Source organism: Stigmatopora nigra, chromosome 15 (assembly GCF_051989575.1).
Source record: "Stigmatopora nigra isolate UIUO_SnigA chromosome 15, RoL_Snig_1.1, whole genome shotgun sequence".
Taxonomy (NCBI): Eukaryota; Metazoa; Chordata; class Actinopteri; order Syngnathiformes; family Syngnathidae; genus Stigmatopora; species Stigmatopora nigra.
The window spans coordinates 12,671,547-12,692,235 of NC_135522.1; the positions used below are offsets into that span (position 1 = coordinate 12,671,547).

The window sequence follows — 20,689 nt, forward strand, 5'->3', positions numbered from 1 at the left end:
AGCTCAACACAGAGCTGACCCAGTAAAAGATACAAGTGAAGTCCCCCTCTTGTTTTCTTTCTTTTTTATTTGATTGCTTTTATTGTCATTATACAATAAGTACACACATAAATAATCAATTAATAATGATAAATAATAAATAAATAAATAAGTACTAAAAAAATAAGTAGTCGACGTAAAAAGTAGTCAACAACATAAAAAGTAGTCAACATGAATAAGTGGTCACTGTAGGTACAAAGAGTGATTAAAGTTGTTAGAAGCCTATGGAAATTTAGTGCAAGTACTAGATAAAACATTGTCTTGATTCCGTCTTCCTAGCTGCAGAAGATTGGTTAAGTGTGGTGGCGTCCCTTGGGAAGAAACTTTCCTTGAGTATGTTTTTTCTTGGCTGTCATTGTCCTGTATCGCCTGCCAGAGGGCAGCAGGTTGAAGAGGTGGAAGCCGGGATGTGTGTTGGCCTTTATGGGGCTCTTTGGCCTTCCTAGAGACCATTGTAGATGGTAAACAGAGGCATTGATCACCCTCTGCAGTCTTTTCGTCTCGGCTTCTGTGCACCTGTGCGCATGAGGTCTTAGCGCAACGGTCTCACAATGGGGGACCTGGGTTCAAATCCAGGTCAGTCCACATGTGTCGAGTTTGCCTGCGCATTGGTTTCCTCCAGGTACCCCAGTTTCCACCCACATTCCAAAAACAGGCATGGTAGTTTCAGAGTTGTCCGATCTTTCTTAATGATGTCCATCTTTTCTTAAAAAGTCTGTCTTAAAAATGGCGTTAACAGTAAATCTGCAACCAAATCATTTTCTTCTCCTCCTTCAGCCATTCTGGGTTGACAAAACAGCCATTAAATCAATACAAAACTATATTTGCTTGTGGAACTCGCTACAGATACAGTTTGCTAGCGCAGTCTACTACGCTATCATTAGCCAATCATAGTGTGCGAAAACGCTGTCGTTCCCTAGGCCTTGGTGTCGCCAACTCGAAATCTGATAGTTTAAAGCAACAGTTTCATCAACACTTATTTTATGGTACGGGACCCGCAGAACTGATTGTGAAGGCATAGAGGTAGATTTGGCAACAAATAATGGCTGAAATGTCATTGTTTATTGCTTAAATATGAAAACACACATCTGAAAGCAGTGCAACCAGGAGAAAAGCAATGAAAGGAAGCTGACAGAAAATTTGGAATTATTTAACAAGTATTTTTGGACAAAATATAATTATTTATTCTATTTGATGGTCCACCACTGCTTCCTAATATTAGCTTCATCCTTGATATAGTGAATGGCAAGATTCCTTCACTCCAAAAGGCCGATCAATAGCAATGTAAGTTTCCCCGCCTTTGCATTTGCTCCTCCTCCTTCTCACGGGTTGAAGCCGCCATAAGGCAGACACTTCCCACTACTGGCCAGTGAAATACTCTCCCATTGTGACTTACCTTTTTTCAACCCCATTTCATTTTTGTGTTTATGATCCTAAACTATATTTTCATGTAGATTTGGCGGACCCAAGCCACAACGAAAACAGGGCATAGTATGGTTTCTATCACAATGACCAAACTGGGCAAAGTCTGATTAATCAGTTACATGTCTCCATGGCAAAGACCAAACTTTGGGCAAAGTTTGATTAATCAGTGGCAAGTCTCCATCGCAACGACCAAACTTTGAGCGAAGTCGGGGCAGGTTTCTTATGACAATGTTGTTTCTATACTTACAAAAACTGATACAATATGAACAAACAAATGCCAAGCGACTTTGACATTTTATCTTACAATATTATCTTACAATTCCCTCCTATTGTAAGTATAAAATCATCGGAACTCCGTTTGTTGGCGAAGCTACTTTCGAACGAAGTTCTTCAAAATTACTGCCTCAGGGTCTGGTGAATATATATTTCAGAATAGGAAAGACATATTAATCAGTGTTAGACAGTAGCACAGCATCAGGGCCAGATTGCTACATGGATTGTTGCATGTGTATACGAGTTAGCATTAGCTGGGTTTCAACAATCATGGTACGTTCGACTGTGGCATTACGTTTGATCAAAGCTGAGAAGCAGGGTAAACAACATGTTAGGATAACATGCACGAGAACAACAACAGTTACGAATGGTACAAGGGTTTTCAAAAGAGTGTGTCCATGAGCCTGAGAGGAACCAGTCAGGCCATCCTTGTTGTGGAACCGGATCTTTGGTCATAGCATCCTGTATGTTCTTCATGGTTGTAGGGCATCATGGACTGAGTAGGACGCGTTGGCAGGGATGAAGATGCAGCATGAGTCTCCTACCATGGCACTCACACCTCCCTGCTGGGCGGTCATTCTGTCAACAGCAAGGCGGTTCTGGATAATCATTTGGGTCATGGCGGTTATTTGGGCTTATCGGCCCTGTTGTAGTCGGATTGATGCAGATCTGTTTCTCCTTTCTCTTCTACCACCAGATCTTTTTCCCACATTGGTAAGTGGAAGGGTCTGCCGTTCACTGCCTCAAATGGTGTGCACCCCTGTGCTGTTGGAATGATTCACCTGTTTGTTTCTACCAGGCTTCGGCATTCTGGCCCTGGTTTTCCTGTGTTTTCCATGGGTTTTCTGAGTCTGAGTTTTACGGTTCCATTGGTTCTTTCAATGAGTCCAGCACTTTGGAGGTGGTAGGCACAATTATATTTCAGGTTGATTCCAAGATGTTGTCCCATACTTTGTATCATGTTGTTCACGACCTGAGCACCATTGTCACTCCAAATGATTCGTGGTATTCCATGGCTTGGAATGACCCTTTTTCATATGGTTTTTGCAACTGCGATGGCGTCAGCTTTCTTGGCTGGGCATATCTCAACTCACTTGGTAAGTGTGTCAATAATCACAAGACAGTACTTTTATGTGCCACTTTGGTTCAGTTCGATGAAATCCATGTTTAGAACCTCGAAGGGATATGTCCCTGTTTGCTTTGTTCCGCGCTTGGGTCGTTCATTGCCTTGAGAGTTGTGTCTACAGCAGGTGAGACAGTTTCTTCAAAAGAAATTTAAAGTAGGTTTGGAGACCTCTGGGAACATGCATTGTTTGTTGTGCTATACTGATCATCCACCCTGTTGAGACACGGCTCCTTCCATTGCTCCATTTGGCAATGACTTCAAACAATGATCGTGGGACGCATGGCTTGTCTTCTACTGCATAGAGGCTGTTTTTGTGTTGAGTGGCTCCTTCTGTTTCCCATTGTAGTTTCCCTTTTTTGGTGGCATAATTTTGCATGTGTTTAAGGATTTCGGCATGGATTGGGCTGTGCCTTTCCACCGTGGAGATTGCCGTCTGGAGTTTCTTCAAATTGTCTGAAGAGAACTCGGGGTCGTAACCAGTCACCTAGTCCTCGTGCCAAGGACTGTTGATCTGGGTTTGCAACAAAGAGCCGTCAAGGACTCTTGGTACTGGGTCTTGTCCCGTTGTGTGTGCTTTACATTTGTTGATAGCCAGCTTCATTGGTAGTTGAACCGCTTTGAAGAGTTCTGTGAGAAGCTCTGCGTGTTTGACTGGGGATCCATTGGACATTTTCATTCCTCGTTTAGCCCACTGTCCAGCGAATGAATAAATTTTTGAGAATGCATATTGGCTGTCTGTTCACAGGATTGTTTATCCTACATCTCACCCAGTATCACGTCTTGTCCTTGGAATAGTTTACAGGCCTCTGTCAGGTCCACTATTTCTGCGGCCTGTGCAGACCAGTTGCCGGGGAGTCGTCCTGTCTTGAGGGTGTGGGGTTTTTTTTCCGGGGTTTTTGATGATGATCCATCCACATAGACAATGTGTCCGGTGGGTAATGGGTTGACCATTAGATCAGGCCTTGGTTTGTAATTGTCTTCGGTTCTGAGTTGTGGATTTCCATCTTCTTCAGTGGGCAACAGTGCGGCTGGCTTCAGGGTATTACATCTTTGAACGGTGTGGTGTGGTTGTGAGAGCAATGTCGCGGTGAAGGACAGGTGTGGAGCTGGAGATAGAAATGCCATTTTGGTCTGGGTTAATGACATGTCAACTGTGTGACTGACCTGTATGGTTAGTGGGTGGAAGAGTATGAGTTCACTGGAACTTTGGAAGGCCATGGCTGCTGCACATATGGCTTGCACGCAAAATGGGAGGACTTGTGCTACTGTGTCCAGTCATTTTGAATAGAAGGCAGTGGGGTGTAGTTTAGCACCATGTTGTTGGAGAGGGGCAGACGTCATGAATCCTGACTTGCAGTCAACAATTTGAACAAAAGACTTTGTGTAGTCTGGCAGGCACATGACGGATGAGTCTAGTATGGCTTGTTTAATGGTGTTGAAAGCTTCTTAAACAGCTGGAGTCCATTCTACAGGATCTGATAGGTTGAGGTATTTGTCACTCATGAGGTCCAATAGTGGCTGGGTGATTTGTGCGAAGTGAAGGATCCATCCTCGACAGTAGTTGGCTAACCCGAGGAAAGTCATGACTTGCTTCCTCGTCTTGGGTCTGGGGGCATCTCTGACGGCCTTATTCCTGTTGTCCGTTAGCCTTTGACCTTTTTGTGACAAGAGATGTCCCAGAAATGTGACTTCAATCTGGCAAAATTGAAGCTCAAATAACGAGGCCTTGTTCCCCCGTCTTTTCCAGGTGTTGGAACACTCTGATGGACTGTTTTCGGTTTTCTTCTGCTGTTGGGCTTGCAATTAGGATGTCGTCCACATAGATGAGGACTTGTGTATAACTCTGGATGTGGATGGTAACTGTTGGGTTTATTCTGTATTACTATTATACACATATGTGTAGTAATTCATTTCTTTGTTAAATCATTCTTCCTATTGTTCGGAGAGTGCTCGAGGTCATAAACAGCCATCTGGTCCTGTCTCACATGGAGTTCTTATCCAAGGATTGTTTATCCTACATCTCACCCAGTATCGGGAGGCAGCAAGGAGTCGGGATATCTGCCACTTCCATAACACTCGTATAGTGTGCATACCTCGTGACGCACTTCGGGCTTCTTTATGTAATTGTTATATGATTGTTAGATCAAATGAAGGTGTGATTGTTTTAATCCAAATGAGGGTTGGTTTTAGTTTCCTGTTCTGTTATTGGTAAAATACCATGATTGTTATTATAGTTACAGATGTTGTTTTTGCCTACGCATGTTGAATTAATCAACAACCTTGAAATTGTTTTGATTTATGGCCTTAAAGCCGTATGCAAATTACTGTTCGGGAGGATACTTTGAAGACAAGGGGGAAGTCTAGTTGCTGTATCTTCCCTTAAGGTCCTTATCCATGATGCAATCTATTTAATTAAATGTCAATAATTAAATAAGATGTCTGCCTGCAGTGATTGATAATTACATCGGAAGGATAATTATTTATGAACCTATCAGTAACTCATGCATCTCTGGATCTCTGTTGAGAATATTGTTGGGCTGTCGCAGAATCCTTGTGGCAATCTGGTGTAGGTGTACTTTCTGTTGCCAAAGGTGAAGCCGAACCATCCTTGTGCTGTGGGATCCAGTGGGATTGAAAAACGCATTACTTAGATCAATGAAGGTGAAGTATTTTTGTGTCGGTTTCAGTTCATTCAGCAGCGTGTAGGGGTCTAGGACGTAGGGAGCACAGGATTTCACTGCTTCATTGACTCGGCGTAAATCTTGGACCATCCTCTGTCCTCCCCCTGGTTTCTTTACGGGGAAGATTGGCGTGTTGCATTCTGCACGATAACTTTCAATGAGTATGCCTGCATCAAGCATTTCCTCGATGAATGGGAGAATGCCTTCTTTTTGATCTGGCTTGAAAAGGCAGTGCCGTACCTGACGGCGGTAAGAGGTTCTGGGTTCGATGGTGACTGGTTTTGCTGTGTTCATCCGTTCGACATCAGTTTTGGACTTGGACCATAGATTAGCTGGTACAGCGGGGGAATCTGTCTCGCTGTAGAGTAGGTCCACGGGCTGGTCTGGTCATGCTTACTTGTGTGTGGAGGGGATGGTTTCGATGATCCAGTCCAAGCCCCTTCTGGTAACTTGTCCAAATTCTGGTATCTCACACCACTGATCCCCTTCATCGCTGTCTTGCCATTCAGATGTTTTTGTTTGCAGCAGAAATTTGGTGAAGGGTCCAAAATCCTTCCATTCCATGGCGAACAACTTTCTCAGTGGGACATGAGGGCAGTGTCCCGTTGAGGTCAGCGTTACTGATGCCGGGGAGGGTGGGGGGTAACAGTGGCAAAACAGACTCCTCTGTCAGTTGCATATACGTGGTTAATTATGATTTGTTGAGCGGGCAACTGTGAGAATTGGTTTAACCAGTTGTCGTCCAGTCTCCGGTCTCCCATGAACTTCAGGGTGACATGTAACGGCCATGTTTGTTGTTCCTGTCCTGGTGCTGCTGGGCAGATATATACAGCCTGTTCTCTCAGACTTTCAGCTACCTTGGTAGAATCATTCCCGACAATTTCGAGAGAGTAGGAGGTGTTGGATGAGGATGTGTGGAAGATGTTTTCGGTCTGTAATTTCCTGTGTTGGGTGCCATTTCGTCCCAATTGGTTGATCGGACATCCCGGAGCATAGGAAAACGGGGGCAGTGACTTTGATTCCGTCCTCATCTTCAAGGACGATGGCTTGGGAGTAGAATCTTATCTCTGTGGGACACTGGCTACTCCTATAACCTGGAGGGACAGGGTGCTGGACTTGACTCCTGTAACCTTGTCGAACAGGACGGTCCTACCAAGAGTTGTACTCGGAGTTGATTGTCCAAAGATAGGGAGTCTGCAGCATAGACTGACAGGTCCATAACTGGGAAGGGGAGGGGTTAGGTTAATTTCTTCTTCCCCCTCGTTTCCCTTGTCCTCCCATCACCTCGTGGATGGTTCGAGGGAGTCCTCTTGGAAGGACTTCTGGCGTCATTGTGGTTCATCATATTGGGGTTCCCTGTCTTCCCGTTGTCTCTGTGGTCCTGAGTTATGGAATCCAAACTGTCTCTCTAGTAGGTGAAACTTGAGACAGTCTCGGTCGGGCCCACTGTCCTTTCTGGTGACAGTTGTAGCATCGTCTTTCAATTCGGTCAAGAGTTTGCTGGTTAATGTTGCGGGGTCCTGGGGTATTTCTCAGGGGTCTGTATCCTCTGGCGGACAACATGGTGGTGGCTTGAAGCACATCGGTTATCATTTGTGCGCTGGCTGTCACTTGGGCCCTTTCCATCTTGGAGCGAATGTTCTCCTCTGCGTGGCTTGCCGATTGGAGTAGGTCAGCGGATGAGGCAGTCTTGTAGGTGACAAAGTGTTTTCTGATGAATCCGGAAATGGGAACTAGGAGTCCTTCGATAAACCATTGTTTCAAGTGGACTCGGAATGGGCCATTTTCATCGCAGTCATACATCATGCGGCTGTTGGACTTGACACAGCTTTCTAATCTGGCATAGTAATCATTTGTAGTCTCGCCCTCTTTCTGCGTACATGTTCTTATTCTTTGGTAGTCGGGGGGTCTCTGGAACATTGCCACTGCTCTTCCTAGTAGCTTTTCTATTTCTCCGGTTAGGGAGTCGTAGGCTAATATGTTTGCCCCTGCATCACGTCCTGTGAATCTCTTTCTGACTCTGCCCAATCTATGTTTCAGAGTATTTTTTAAGGCTTTCTCCACTTCCGCTCCATTCAGGTTATAGGATGCTACTAACTCACGGAAGTTTCTGGCCCATTGTTCCGCATTTTCCACCACATCCATGAGTCCCTTGCATGCGTCCAGGCATTCGGCCTCGGTCCAGGGTCGGTAGAACAATAGGGTGGGTGGTTGTTGTTTTTCCCCCACGTTGGATTTGCCACAGCCATCATTGGGTAGGTTTTCTTTTTTCTGTCACCATCATTTGTTAACGGGGCTGTGGAGCTCCTCTTCCGTTCCAAAATTCCCCGGAAATTTGAGGTCGGTGGGAGTTGCCGGATCTGGTGGGTATTGTCAGTGCCCGGGGCGGAGGTATCATATTCGGTGGGGGGGGGGGGGGGGGGCTTCCAATCCTACGGGAGAGGGGTAGATGGGACCGGTGGGTGGCGCCGCTGGAGGACGAGAGTTGGGCAATCTTTCAGAAGCTTGGGCGTTTTCTGGTTGTGTCGGTCTCTGATGAACGTTGGTTTCCTCTTCCGGGGTGATTTTCATGGTGATGATGAGACCCTGTTTTCGCTCGTTCTTCTTTTTTTCGGTGTGGTGTAGACGTTTCACAGACTGTTCTGCACGCATGCAAGTTGGCTCCGTCGTCCATACGGCAAAGTTATTACAGTGGCGATGAGGATGGAATCCCTTTCAAGCCGGTTGGGGTTACCAGTTTTGGTACGAAGAAACTAAGGCGTTTCACAGAGGTAAGGGGACTTTGCAAATTAGCATTAGCAAGAGTTTTCAAGATAACGGCGGCGGGGCACTATGGCCAGGTTCATTGGAAATCTCGCCGAATACAAAGAAGGTCAAGATGACTACGAGTCCTACTTGGAGAGGTTGGAGCAATGAATAATTATAAACGAAGTGAAGGACGGTAAGCAACCCACCGTTTTCCTGGCGGTAATAGGTGCAGAAGCTTATGGTCAGCTGAAAAAAACTGTCCATTCCAGAGAAGCCAGGTAGCCTCTCGTATGATGCATTAAGCGGAAAATGATCATCACATTACAAACCCGAAACCGCTGGTGATCGCTGAGCGATTCAAATTTCAAAAAAGGAATCAGAAGGAAAACGAGTCCGTGTCAGATTATGTTGTGGCATTAAAGCAGTTGTCCACCCACTGCAAATTTGGTACTCATTTAGATGAAGCACTGAGAGACAGATTCGTTAGTGGATTGAGAGTGGAGGTTATTCAGAGAAGGTTTCTTGCAGAGCAAGATCTGACATTTAAAAAAAATTGCGAACTATTGCTTTCGATGGAAATGGCATCAAGAAATAGATTGCAGTTCGCTAGCAAAATGGAAGAACCTGCCACAATGAATAGGTTTGACAAGGCGAAAGCGAGCAAAGGTGCGAGAAAATACCAACCATCCACCAGTAAATGGAAGGGTAAAACCATAAGTAGAAATTTCAGACCACAGACCGCAGGAAATCACCACCTCTGTTATCGATGTGGCGGTAGTAACCACGAAGCTGAAGTATGCCGATTTAAAACAGAGACATGCTACAAGTGTTCCAAAGTAGGGTACACTGCAAGGATGTGTAAAACTAAATATAAACAAGGACACACACGGTATGTAACTGAAATTATAAGTAAGACACCGGGAAATGTTAATGGTGAATTGCTTGGGTCATATCCCTTGAATGCTGTGTATCCCGCAAATACAGTTGGAAGTTTGAAGAAGTAAATGACAGTACAGTTAAAATTGGAAGGAACTCCTCTAGAAATGCAACTTGACACTGGAGCTGCAGTAACACTTGTTTCTGAAAGAATATATAGGAGGCATCTCTCGCATTGACCACTAAAAATAAGTAAAGTGCAGATGGCTACCTTTTTCCGGGGAGAACATTCCTTTGATGGGACAAGTAACTCTGAAGGTAGAATATGGGAATCAGAGTGGTGATCTACCACTGGTAATCACAAGAGGTGACAGACCAGTCTAGACTGTGCAAGTTTCTTCACAGTTAGACCAGCAAGGGGAAGTGACTATTCAGAGTCTGAAGAGAAGCAAACGGGCCGTTGCAAGAAGCACGCCGACATACTGGAAGTGCATCAAAACCGGCAGAAGGAAAGGCGGGTGCTGCAGAAGAAGCAGACGCAGGAGGTGGCAGAAAAGGACAGCCTGGGGAGAGAACACAGCAAGGCCTTCCTGGCACGATGCAAACTGGAGAGCCTCAGCAAGGAGCTGCAGAGGCACAATCGCTCGCTCAAGGACGAATGCCTACAGAGAACCCGTCAGGAGGAGGAGAACTGAAAAGAGGTGATGTCCCACATTCAGGCCACGCTCTACGACATCAAGGTTCAGATGGAGCAACAAAACGAAAGAAACGCCAGCTTGCAGCAGGAGAATGTCAAGCTGGCCGAGAAGCTCAACAAGCTCCAGGAGCAGTACTTTTTGAGAGAGAAGCAGAATCGGAATGAAAAGCAGAATCCGAATGAGCATCAGAAGAAGAATCAAGATGAGGATAAAGTGCCTGCTGTCAGGGAGGAAAAGGGTTTTGTGGCAGGAGGAGCCATCGTACTGTCAGAGAAGAAGACAATCTTTTTTCCACAGTTTGGGCATTTTCTGGTTGTGTCGGTCTCCGGGGAACGTTGGTTTCCTCTTCCGGACTGATTTTCATGATGGTGATGAGACCTTGTTTTCGCTCGTTCTTCTTTTTCTTCTTTTTTTTTGGTGTCGAGTAGACGTTTCAAACACTATTCTTTCCATATTTTCAACACCAACAACTCTTTCTCAACTTCCTCACTTTTCTTTCCCTTTCTCTACCTTTCCTTTAACAATTCCCTTTCTAAGCTCATCAAACCTTCCATATCTTTCAAATTGGGATAGAAAGCATGTTTCTTCACCCATCTTGGCAGATACAGGTAACTCCCCATACAATGCATTTGCATATATTTCACATCCGGTAACTCTCAGATTTTCATTTTGCAGTCTGACAATAAAACCACCCCTTTTGTTGCATTCTGCCCCATATTCATCACTTAATTAATAGTTTAAACAACAATTCTTTTCTAAATAACCCAAAATGTATCTCAATAGGCGGACATTCATCGCGGCAGAGGCCACTGCCAGGACACAAAACACTAACGCTAACGTTGTGTGCTAATGCGAGCGTTGACTGTAAAATTAAGCCGCTACTAGTGTACAATGCGGAGAATCCGCGTGCCTTCAAGAAACACAACACAAAAACAAACAACTCTTGATGCGTTCCTTTTGAAGACTTCGTTGGAGCGTCCGGGTGGTGCCAACCCATAGAACTAAGGTAAAAAAGATTAAAACAAATATAGAATTCAATTTTGTGTGAAGTTACATTAAAAGTTGAGTGTCTGTATATAGTTTTCAAAGTTTTTTTTTTTTAAATGTCCGTTTACGAGTGCGTTGTTGCCCTGGATAAAGTCCCCCCGAACAGCCTCCACCTCCGCCTGCGTGTGTGTCATTGTCTCTCCCCTCCGCAAAATGCATCTAATTTTCCATCTATTAAACACATTTTATTACTATTAAACCACTTGTCATTTATTACTTTGTCAATATATGGCGAATTAGAAGAAATAAAACCTTTATCCCAATCTAATATCCTGTTTTTTGGTGTTTTTTGCAGTGGGTTGGAATGAATTAATTTTTTTTCAATTTATTTCAATGGGAAACGTCCGGTTGAGTTACGATATGCTTGTCATACGATCTCAGTCTCGGAACGGATTATGATCGTATGTCGAGGTACCACTGTAATGACTATTAGAACTTTGAGTTGCTGTACCTCACACACACACAAGTAGCAGTTTACTAATTATATGTTCTAGAAAAAATGACAAAAAGGGTTTCTCTCCATTCACTCGACATCGCTCTTTGTCCCTCACGAATGTATTGTATTATAAAGGCTCTCCCTTTGACTCGTCTTCTCTCTTCTCTTCTCCTCACCCCCACAACGTCTGCACACACATGCGCACAGAGCTTTTCCTGTAATGGCTTATTGTTTGCATCCTGCTTTGTCTGCAGCGCCATTTTAACTCTGCAAGAAGAGAGGCAGCAGCCAAGTTAGCATAACATTGGTATTTCAAAGTCTGCAAGATGTTAATACATCATGAATAGGAACACATTCACTCTATTATTTCGATTCAAATGATATTATTTAAATGATTGTTTAACCACTGTATAATACTACAATTAAGTATAATAAACAATAGGGAATCCAATCTGTTCCCATGATTTGTATTATTTTGAATGTCCTGCTTTTAAAATCACCTGTTATTTGGTGGACCAATCATAGCCAGGAAAGACCAGTGCAAGAAAATAAGGCAAACTGTATTTTTGTTATGTGTTGTCCATTCTTTAAACTGCTCTGAACAATTTGCAAAGTAACCTTCAACATGTTCAGTGACAAAAAAAACCCGACAACAATAATTGATTATCTAAAATAGTGAAGGGCCATGTAATTAAAATGCACCTTTACAAGAACGATTAATGTAAATAATCATTATCATAATTCTAAGTTATTTATATATATATATATATATATATATATATATATATATATATATATATATATATATATATATATATATATATATATATATATATATATATATATATATATATATATATATATATATATATATATATATATATATATATATATATATATATATATATATATATATATATATATATATATATATATATATATATATATATATATATATATATAAGGCAAAAGTTCTCAAAGTACTGCACATTTAAGTAAAACAAAATTAAACAAATTGTATAAATTAGGCAGCATTGTACAAAGGCCTGTCTACACTAAATAAAAATGCAAAAGCGCTTTGTATATGTTCTAGTTTTTTATTATATTAGAAATCACCTATGAAAATATGTATATAATAAACAATTTCGTTTCGCTATTAAATAATTTCAATAAATATTGTTTAAAACTCGAATCAGCAATATGTTTTAGCTCCAGATACGTTCACAGCAAGATAAACTGGAAGGTTTTTTTTCCCCATATCATTTTGTAAATTAAATTGTTCCAAAAGCAGCTAGTGATAACAAGCACTTCCTGAGTATTCGGATTAAAGAAATTCTAATGGCTATGAAATATTTTATTGTACGTTACGTTCACATTCCTGAATTTAGGGAAGGGCAAAAGTATAATTTGTAATTTGTACATTTTTAAAAATCAGTTTCATCATCACCCAAGGGACAAAAACATTGTGGGGAAGGGATGAAAATATAGATTAAAATAAGAAATTCTGCCATTTATTTCTTGATAAATAGGGGAATATTGCTCTGTTTTTATGAACAATTTTCCTTCTGGGCGAGCGTTATTATTACTTAAACTATCAAAAGTTGAGATGCTGAAGGTCCATGGTACACAGTGTGCTTGTGAATAAGTCGAAGTCTTCTTCCGAGAAATCTACCGGGCTATCCAGAGAACTCTGAAGGCTGGGTGACATGCAGACCTCCCCGGCGAAGAAAGTCAGGTCAGGGAGCTCAGAATTGACCGAGGAGGATGGGATAGACGAGTTTGGCCCGTCGCAGAAAGATGACTCAGATACTACGATTGTGCTGGTCGCGCTCAGATGTTTTGGCGTGGTGAAATCACGTGAATTTTTAGTATTAATCTGCTCTGGGGAGTAGTATTTGGCAGCAGGATCACAGGAACCAGAAGTATTCGACAAAGTTGGCAGGTCCGGGTAGTAAGGTAGACTTCCCTCCTCGAGCGTGGGATGCACATTGTCCCCGCTGTCATGGGCGTGGGTGGCGGAATCACCAGCCGAAGATGGATTACTGCTCCCCCCCTCGCCTTCCGAAAACTCCCGGGTGCCAGATCCCTCAAGCGGCTGGCTTGAGAACGGTGATGACGCATCTGCCCCTTCGAGGGGCTCGATACAATTCGGTTCGCCAGATTCCTGGCATTCTGCTCCTCCTTCGCCACCACCATCTCTGTGGTGCGTCGTCTGCCTCTTGTGTTTCATCCGCCGATTCTGGAACCAGACTTTAACCTGCCTCTCGGTCAAATCCAATAGGGCGGCAATCTCTACCCTTCTAGGTCGGCAAAGATACTTGTTGAAGTGGAACTCCTTCTCGAGCTCCAGCAGCTGCGTGTTGGTGTAAGCAGTGCGTAGCCGACGGGATCCCGCTCCTCCGACGTCCAGGCACGCCTGATTGGGATCTGAACGAGATACACGATAAATAAAGAATACGAATTAACTGTTCGGAAGAGCTGAATAAAGTGGCAGGGTTGAGGGATGTCTCAGCTTTCCTGCTGGAGCAGCTGCCTCCGCGGCCCGATCGGATAAACGGAAGAAGATCAAGATTAAAAATTTACTTTTTATTTTAATGTGTGACGAATATATGAATTTTATTTTTCATTCATTGCTGCCTGTTGGTTTAAAATACTATAATCCTCTTCAAAAAATTCAAACTGTTATTGCTGGCTCAGGAATAATCCTGGAATGTGATCATAAAACAAGTCTCTACTCTTAAACACTAAATTAAACAACCAGAAATTCCGACAGAGGGGTAGAAAGCCCAAAATTCGGGAAAACGCATGCGGTAGTAATACCACATTCACATTATAATCTTTCACCCCACGAAGTTCGCCGACTGCGAGCGACTGTGTGGAATCAGAAATGCAAGAGATTGTATTGAATTAAGAAACTGGGAATAGTAAGAGAGGCACCAAAAGCAGCGAAAACAAATGTTGTCTCTTAAAACAAAAACGAAATCAATTTAATAACGAGTCAAATAAAACACGGAATCGGAATAGTGTGTGTGTGCTTGTGTGTGCGCGTAAGTGTCAATAGGAAATAAATATTAGATTGTATATGGAATTAAGTTGGAAGCCAAATAACGATTTATGCCTAGCTCTTCTAATTTTACTGGTGTGTGTATCATCACATAAACCCTCACCCACTTTATGACACTATGCGATACCGTAATTTGGCTATATTTTGAGCAAAATTATATTCTATACAGTATTAAAGGGCATAAAATGACATTTTTAGTGATGCAAAATGAGTAATAATATGATTAACTAACAAATATAGAACATCTCTTGAATGTCCACCCCAGGAGTTATATTTAAATAATATTTATTATGTGTGTGATAGTCGACATATATAGTGAATCTCTAACTTAATATGGCCATTTAAGAACGATAAACAACATTGGAGAAGATCATACACAGTAGTGCACAGCATAACGTAGGCGTAGGGATCTAAAATGGCTCGTTTGTTTATACATCACTGCAATGCACAAAACAAACATATAGACAGCCATGAATTTGAGACAATTACATCTTTGAATGATACACGTATGCAAATAATTTATATTTTTTAATGTTTGATAAAAGGCGAGGCTTCGGTTTAACACGTGAAACATATTTTTCACGGCCACATACAGCATACGTATACCGACCTGTGGGTGACTCAATGCCCGCCGAAGAGCACCCGGAGCCTGTCGGAGACGACGAGACGGCTGGGATGATTGATCCGCCAGCAAAGCTAGTACCACACCCGCGTTTGAGGCATTTTTTAGATGACTTCTTCTCCTTCATCCACGGGAACTCTTGAGGCAGTGGTCCTGCGGTAGAGGATGCGCTCGGGGCGGGGGCTTGGCCAGTCGGGTAGGGCTGCCGTGTAAATCGGTGGAGCGACTGGGGGCTATTGCCATTAGCGCTTCTCTGGTTCTGTTGGTTCCTTGATGCTGATCTTGGATGGTTGGCTGTGCAAGGGTTGAGGCTGGTGATGGTGTTTTCGAAGGGAGGCGGAATTACTGTCGACTCCTTGATTGATGAAGTTTGAAATGACTCCAGGACGGTAGGAAAGGATGTCAAGCACTCTGCTAGCGACGGTTGGCTGTTAATGAAGCCGATCTCTCTTTCAAATTCAAAATTCATAGCTTCTTCAAACCGATATCACTGTCAAACGAAGCGCCTGCGAAAAATCCTTTCCTCGAAATAAAAAGCATAACACGAAACCCACATACGTACACATTCATGCAGACATCTATAACCCCGGTACAGCTTAAAATTAAACCAAATAAAAAATAAAAAAAACACTGAGTCAGAGGATCCAGCGACAATGGCGTGAATTCGTGTGGGAATATTATAATTGTGCATATTATTGATATTACCAGCGTATATGGACCTGGGTAAGCAAAACTGAAGAACTATGGGGTGAAAATGCAGTCAATTCCTTGTCACGTGACTTCAAAGAACCAATAAAAAGCCTAGGCCTGGTAGCGGTGTTGACTGTGGATAGCTGCAAAGCAATCATTTTGTATAAATGTGGCGAACGAGGCTATACCACAAAACACCGCTATTGTTTTGTCACACTAGGGGTGTATTCAGTAGCAAAATAAAGCCTAAGGGCTACTGGCGGCCATGTGGGCAGTGTAAGTGACGTGTCGCTGGATACCAGGGTTGAGTGAAAACGACCATCACCAATATTGTGTAAAACGACTCAATCAGAAAATAAAATTATTTATATACTTCCTTCAACATTAATAATTTAGGCAGCAAGAAACAGGCAGATGTAAATCCCAACTAGAGTTACCTTAGACGGGTACTAATACTTTGTTTTGTCTTGTTTTGAACCTGTGTTAAAGGTAGGTAATGTTTACGTCTAAAGAAAATCTCGTTTATTATATATCTCAAAACATTCGTTTTTCCAGCGTATAACACTACACAATTTTCTTTATTTGACTCTAATAATTATTTTCCACAAATCCCTCAAATAATCCAGAAAAGGCAGACCCCCCCCCTAACACATGCTCACTCTCTCCCTGTGTCTCTGTCTGTCTCTTTCTATCTGTCCCCCCCCCCCCCCCCCTCTCTCTCTCTCTCTCTCTCTCTCTCTCTCTCTCTATCTCTCTCTCTCTCTCTCTCTCTCTCTCTCTCTCTCTCTCTCTCTCTCTCTCTCTCTTCCCCCCCCCCTCTCTCGCTCTCTTTCTCTCGCAAGCGCCCTTTCTATCTGTTTTTCTTTTCCCAATTCGCTCAGTGTGAAGCGAAGTTCGTGTTAAAATGTTTGGTGTGTTTACAAAGGGAGAGTTCACAGCGAGGTCGGTTTGAAACTGGAGTGGGAGGTGCATTTTACATTACCCTGTTCAGTTTTAAACCGTTTAAACTTTAAGCTGTTAAACGTTTTAATATGAACACCCACATTCGATTTCAATGCAGGGTGGTGCAATTGGCCCACTGGGACGCTACTTGTGAGCGTTTATAAAAAAAAAAAAAACATGTGCTAAAAAACTTGCAAGCGATATTTCAGAAGGACCGAGGGAACTCCGAGTGGGTGGCGGTGATCAATCTTCTTTTGACTGCAGAGTCTGACACAAGCCCGGTTCCCCCTTAATAACACGCAGACTTCAGATGCACCCCACATTTTCTGTAAAGATTCATATTTAGGTAAAAGTTCACGATTACATTAACAGTAAACCACGAGTGCGTCCTTTTTTTGTTGCACACATTGCAAGTGGATTCGACACTTGGGAGAGTAAAAAAAGAGTCAGGACTGCATGTGGGCATGAGGACCTTTGATTCAAAGTGGGCAATGGGACAAGTTGGTTTTAAATAAATAAACAAACACATTTGGATTGGTAGGCCATATAAATTTATTTTTAATTCAAAATTTGTAGCTAGATTTGTTTTTCAATTTCATTTTTATTTTGTTTTACTACATTTATTACGTGTGTGTGCGTGTGTGTGCGTGTATGTTTGTACGTGTGATGCACATCTGACAAAATCTACACAATACCTATAATAATTTAACCTATACATGTATGTATATAGAATTGGTATTTTGCATTAAAGCCTATTGGAAGATATAGTGTAAATAAAACATTATCCGCTTTCTGGGCTCGTGTGTGTGTTTTTATGAGGCAATAAATTACAATCAATCTCTGCTTATTGGTGTTTTCATTGTCTATGAGTCTAAAGAAAAAGTGATCGGAAATATAGCTGCTATTTATGGGATGTTGATTTACGTCTTTATTAGTATGTTGTCACAGATATGGAGAAAACAATTGAACCGGGGTGAAGCTTCAATTCACGTCATCATGTAACACTCGGTCTATCGCTAACCCCTGCGTCGGTCCGTCCTCCCTACCTCCCTTATCCCCTCCTTCTCTTCTTAATTTCGTAAGTAGAGATAACCACTTTATAACGTCTATACTTAATACTATTTGTGAGAATGTGTGTGCGAGTGTGTATGTGTTCCGTGAGGTCTGGGTGAAATAGAGACAAGACCGTAAGTCCAATTTGAATGCGGTTTTCACCAAAAGTTGGAAAATTTACGCCTCTATGAATGCACCACGGCCAATTTTCTAATTTGGACTCCAGTTTTTCAGAAAATTTATATTTGTACCAGGGTGTCACATTGTTTAGGTCAGAAAAGTCCAACTTTTGGCCCTTTTTTCCAGTACTTGCGAACATTATAGATCAAAACTACTCTGTTTTGTAAAAGCACCATGGCGAGGACAACAATGCATGTGCATCATTTTGCCATTTGTGTTGTCTTGCTAAAATTCGGGGGAAAAACCCTTGATTTTGGACACTTCCAAAAACAACCATTTCATATGGATTGGATGCCATTTCCAAATTTCACGTCCAATTTTATTGCGTTCTTTGACTATGGTTAGTTTCAGTAGTAAATTGTGTCATGACCGGGCTCGATTTTTCAATTTTGCCTTTGGTTCTTCAAAAAAATCGATTCAAATCGACCCCGAGGTCACATTTTTTACCTTTGACCCAGTTTTTTAACATATGCAAAACTTTCAGTCCACAAACGATTACAGTTTTTGCAACACTACGCAGGCGCACATGCAGCATTTATTTACTTTTTAAAGTGGCTTCTACTGCCAGGCCAAAATGACAAAACCCCTTGATTTTGGACATCCTTAAAACCTGCTTCACGTTTACTTCCACTTTTTAGGGTCCCCATGAAAGAGTCCGAAATTTCATTTCGACATCTCATCTCATCTCATTTTCTAAACCGCTTTATCCTCATTAGGGTCGTGTGGGTTTGTAGTCTTAGAATCGGTGGCCACGCAAGTTTTTGGAATGTGAGAGGAAACCGGAGTAACTGGAGGAAACCCACGCTGGCCCAGGGAGAACATGCACACTTAAAACAGGTGAACATGACTTGGATTTGAAACCAGGACTCCAGAGCTGTGACCAATGTGCTAGCCCGGCATGGGCAAACTACGGCCCGCGGGCCCGTTAGGCTTTTTAATCCGAACCGCCGACGTTGTCCAAATAATGTTTTTTCCCCCCAAGATGGCGCCGTCACGCCGAAGCCAGTGGCAGTAGCTCTGTCCATTCTTATTTGTTTTTTTTGTGTTTTACAGCCCCTCTATCTTTTTTTTAAATCACATTTTAATATTCCTCAATACATATGTTATTACTTTAGTCTTTTTTCTGTTTTTTTCATATCTACTGTTAATGGATGCAGTTTTTTAAACGTATCGTATCTTGTGATGTCAAATTTAGTTTGCCCACCCCTGTGCTAACTCGCTCCACCGGGCCATCCTCCATTTAAACATATTCCTCAAAATCAATGGTGCTCAAACTTTTTTCTAAAAGATCTAATTTTCAAGGAGCAAACTTTACGGGATCTGCCCTTTTATATGACAATGACAAAGATCAGTGTTACTATTGTAATATATTGATACTATAACGGTAAATTACATTAGGTTATGCAAGTGGGCTTAACCATCGCCACCTGATGGTCATCACGTATTACCGAGAGACCCGGATGTGGATGTGTTAAAAGGCTGCCTGTGAGTGTCAATAAACTAGCCTACAATGTTCTAGCATGCAAGTTGGCTCCGTCGTCTATACTGCAAAGTTATCACAGTGGCGATTTGGATGGGATTGCACCCCACTGAGACGAAAATTGCAACCATCGTTAATGAACCCCGGCCTACAAATGTCACAGAGCTGCGGTCTTTTCTAGGACTATTGAACTATTATGGTCGGTTCATGAAGGATCTGTCGACACTGCTGCAGCCACACATCAACTGCTAAAGAAGAAAGCTGAGTGGAAATGGACAGTTGAATGTGCAGCGGCATTCAAAGATGCAAGGGAACAGTTAGTAAAAAACTCAGTAGTCGTTCATTATGACACCAAGAAACCCCTGAGACGAGATTCGGATGGATCCCCAAATGGAAGAGGGGCAGTCATTTCGCACATAATGGAAGATGGGGAGAAGAAACCGGTCGCGTTTGTCTCACGTACATTGACGGAGGCAGAAAGACAATACAGCCAGATAGAGAAAGAGGCTTTGGCCATAATTTTTGGCGTGACCAAATTTCATAAATACTTATGTGGCCACAAGTTCAGTTTATTAAGTGCCCACAAGCCACTTCTGGCCATTTTGGGACCACTTTAGTTGCTCTGCGAATGCAGCGTTGCGCTGAGACTGATGGCTTATGATTACAATATCGAGTACAGAACGTCGGCGGAAAATGGCAATGCAGATGCCTTATCTAGATTGCCGGGGAAGGATAACACAGCAGAGGAAAACAGCCGACGCTCAGTCCAAATAGACCACCTGCTGTACAATCAACCATCCAGACCAGAGACATTGCAGTTTCCGGATGAGCAGCTGTACATCACGAACAAATAACCGGTAGTGGTTCATGCAGATGTGGAGGGGAAAGGCACACCTGGAGCAGTGGGTGGTAGCCCGTGGTCACCGGAAGACACACCTTTGAAACATATGGAGGCTAAAGAGACACTGGTAACACCTTCACCAGACTCAATGGCTTGTGATAAAACAGTTACACCGGACCACCGAAGTGAGATATGTCAAACCCAAAGTGGTGTAGGAAGGTTGTAATCATGCTTGGACACTCGATGGCACTGTTTCCCAGCTCAAGTCCCATATCAAATTTGATTTATTTTCAACAATTGGCTGCTGTTTGGTCCTACCATTGATGTATGAGATTTTTCAATCTGACTTGATCCCACCCACATAGTCAGTTTTTTTAAAATAGAATTTGGGGATTATAGTTATGCTTGTTAATGCTCTTCCTTTTCCCCTTTCAAATGTCAAAACAGTCATTCAAGCTCTGGATGAAG

The 20,689-nt window shown here is 42.6% G+C and overlaps 1 protein-coding gene across 1 annotated transcript; it reads right to left on the reverse strand.

The window, feature by feature from the left end:
* Positions 1 to 12,340: 12,340 nt before the first annotated feature.
* On the reverse strand, positions 12,341 to 15,783 carry hoxb2a (homeobox B2a). Its single transcript, XM_077734144.1, has 2 exons — positions 15,024 to 15,783; positions 12,341 to 13,776 (listed from the first exon to the last, which is right to left on the reverse strand). Exons 1-2 carry the CDS (start codon positions 15,502 to 15,504, stop codon positions 12,944 to 12,946), a joined length of 1,314 nt encoding a protein of 437 aa, XP_077590270.1. The 5' UTR covers positions 15,505 to 15,783; the 3' UTR covers positions 12,341 to 12,943.
* Positions 15,784 to 20,689: the final 4,906 nt, after the last annotated feature.

Coding starts and splice junctions, on each gene's coding strand:
- hoxb2a (XM_077734144.1), bottom strand. CDS start 15,504: ATGAATTTTGAATTTGAAAGAGAGATCGGCTTCATTAACAGCCAACCG. Junction 13,777..15,023: donor GGGCATTGAGTCACCCACAG/GTCGGTATACGT, acceptor TATCTCGTTCAG/ATCCCAATCAGGCGTGCCTG.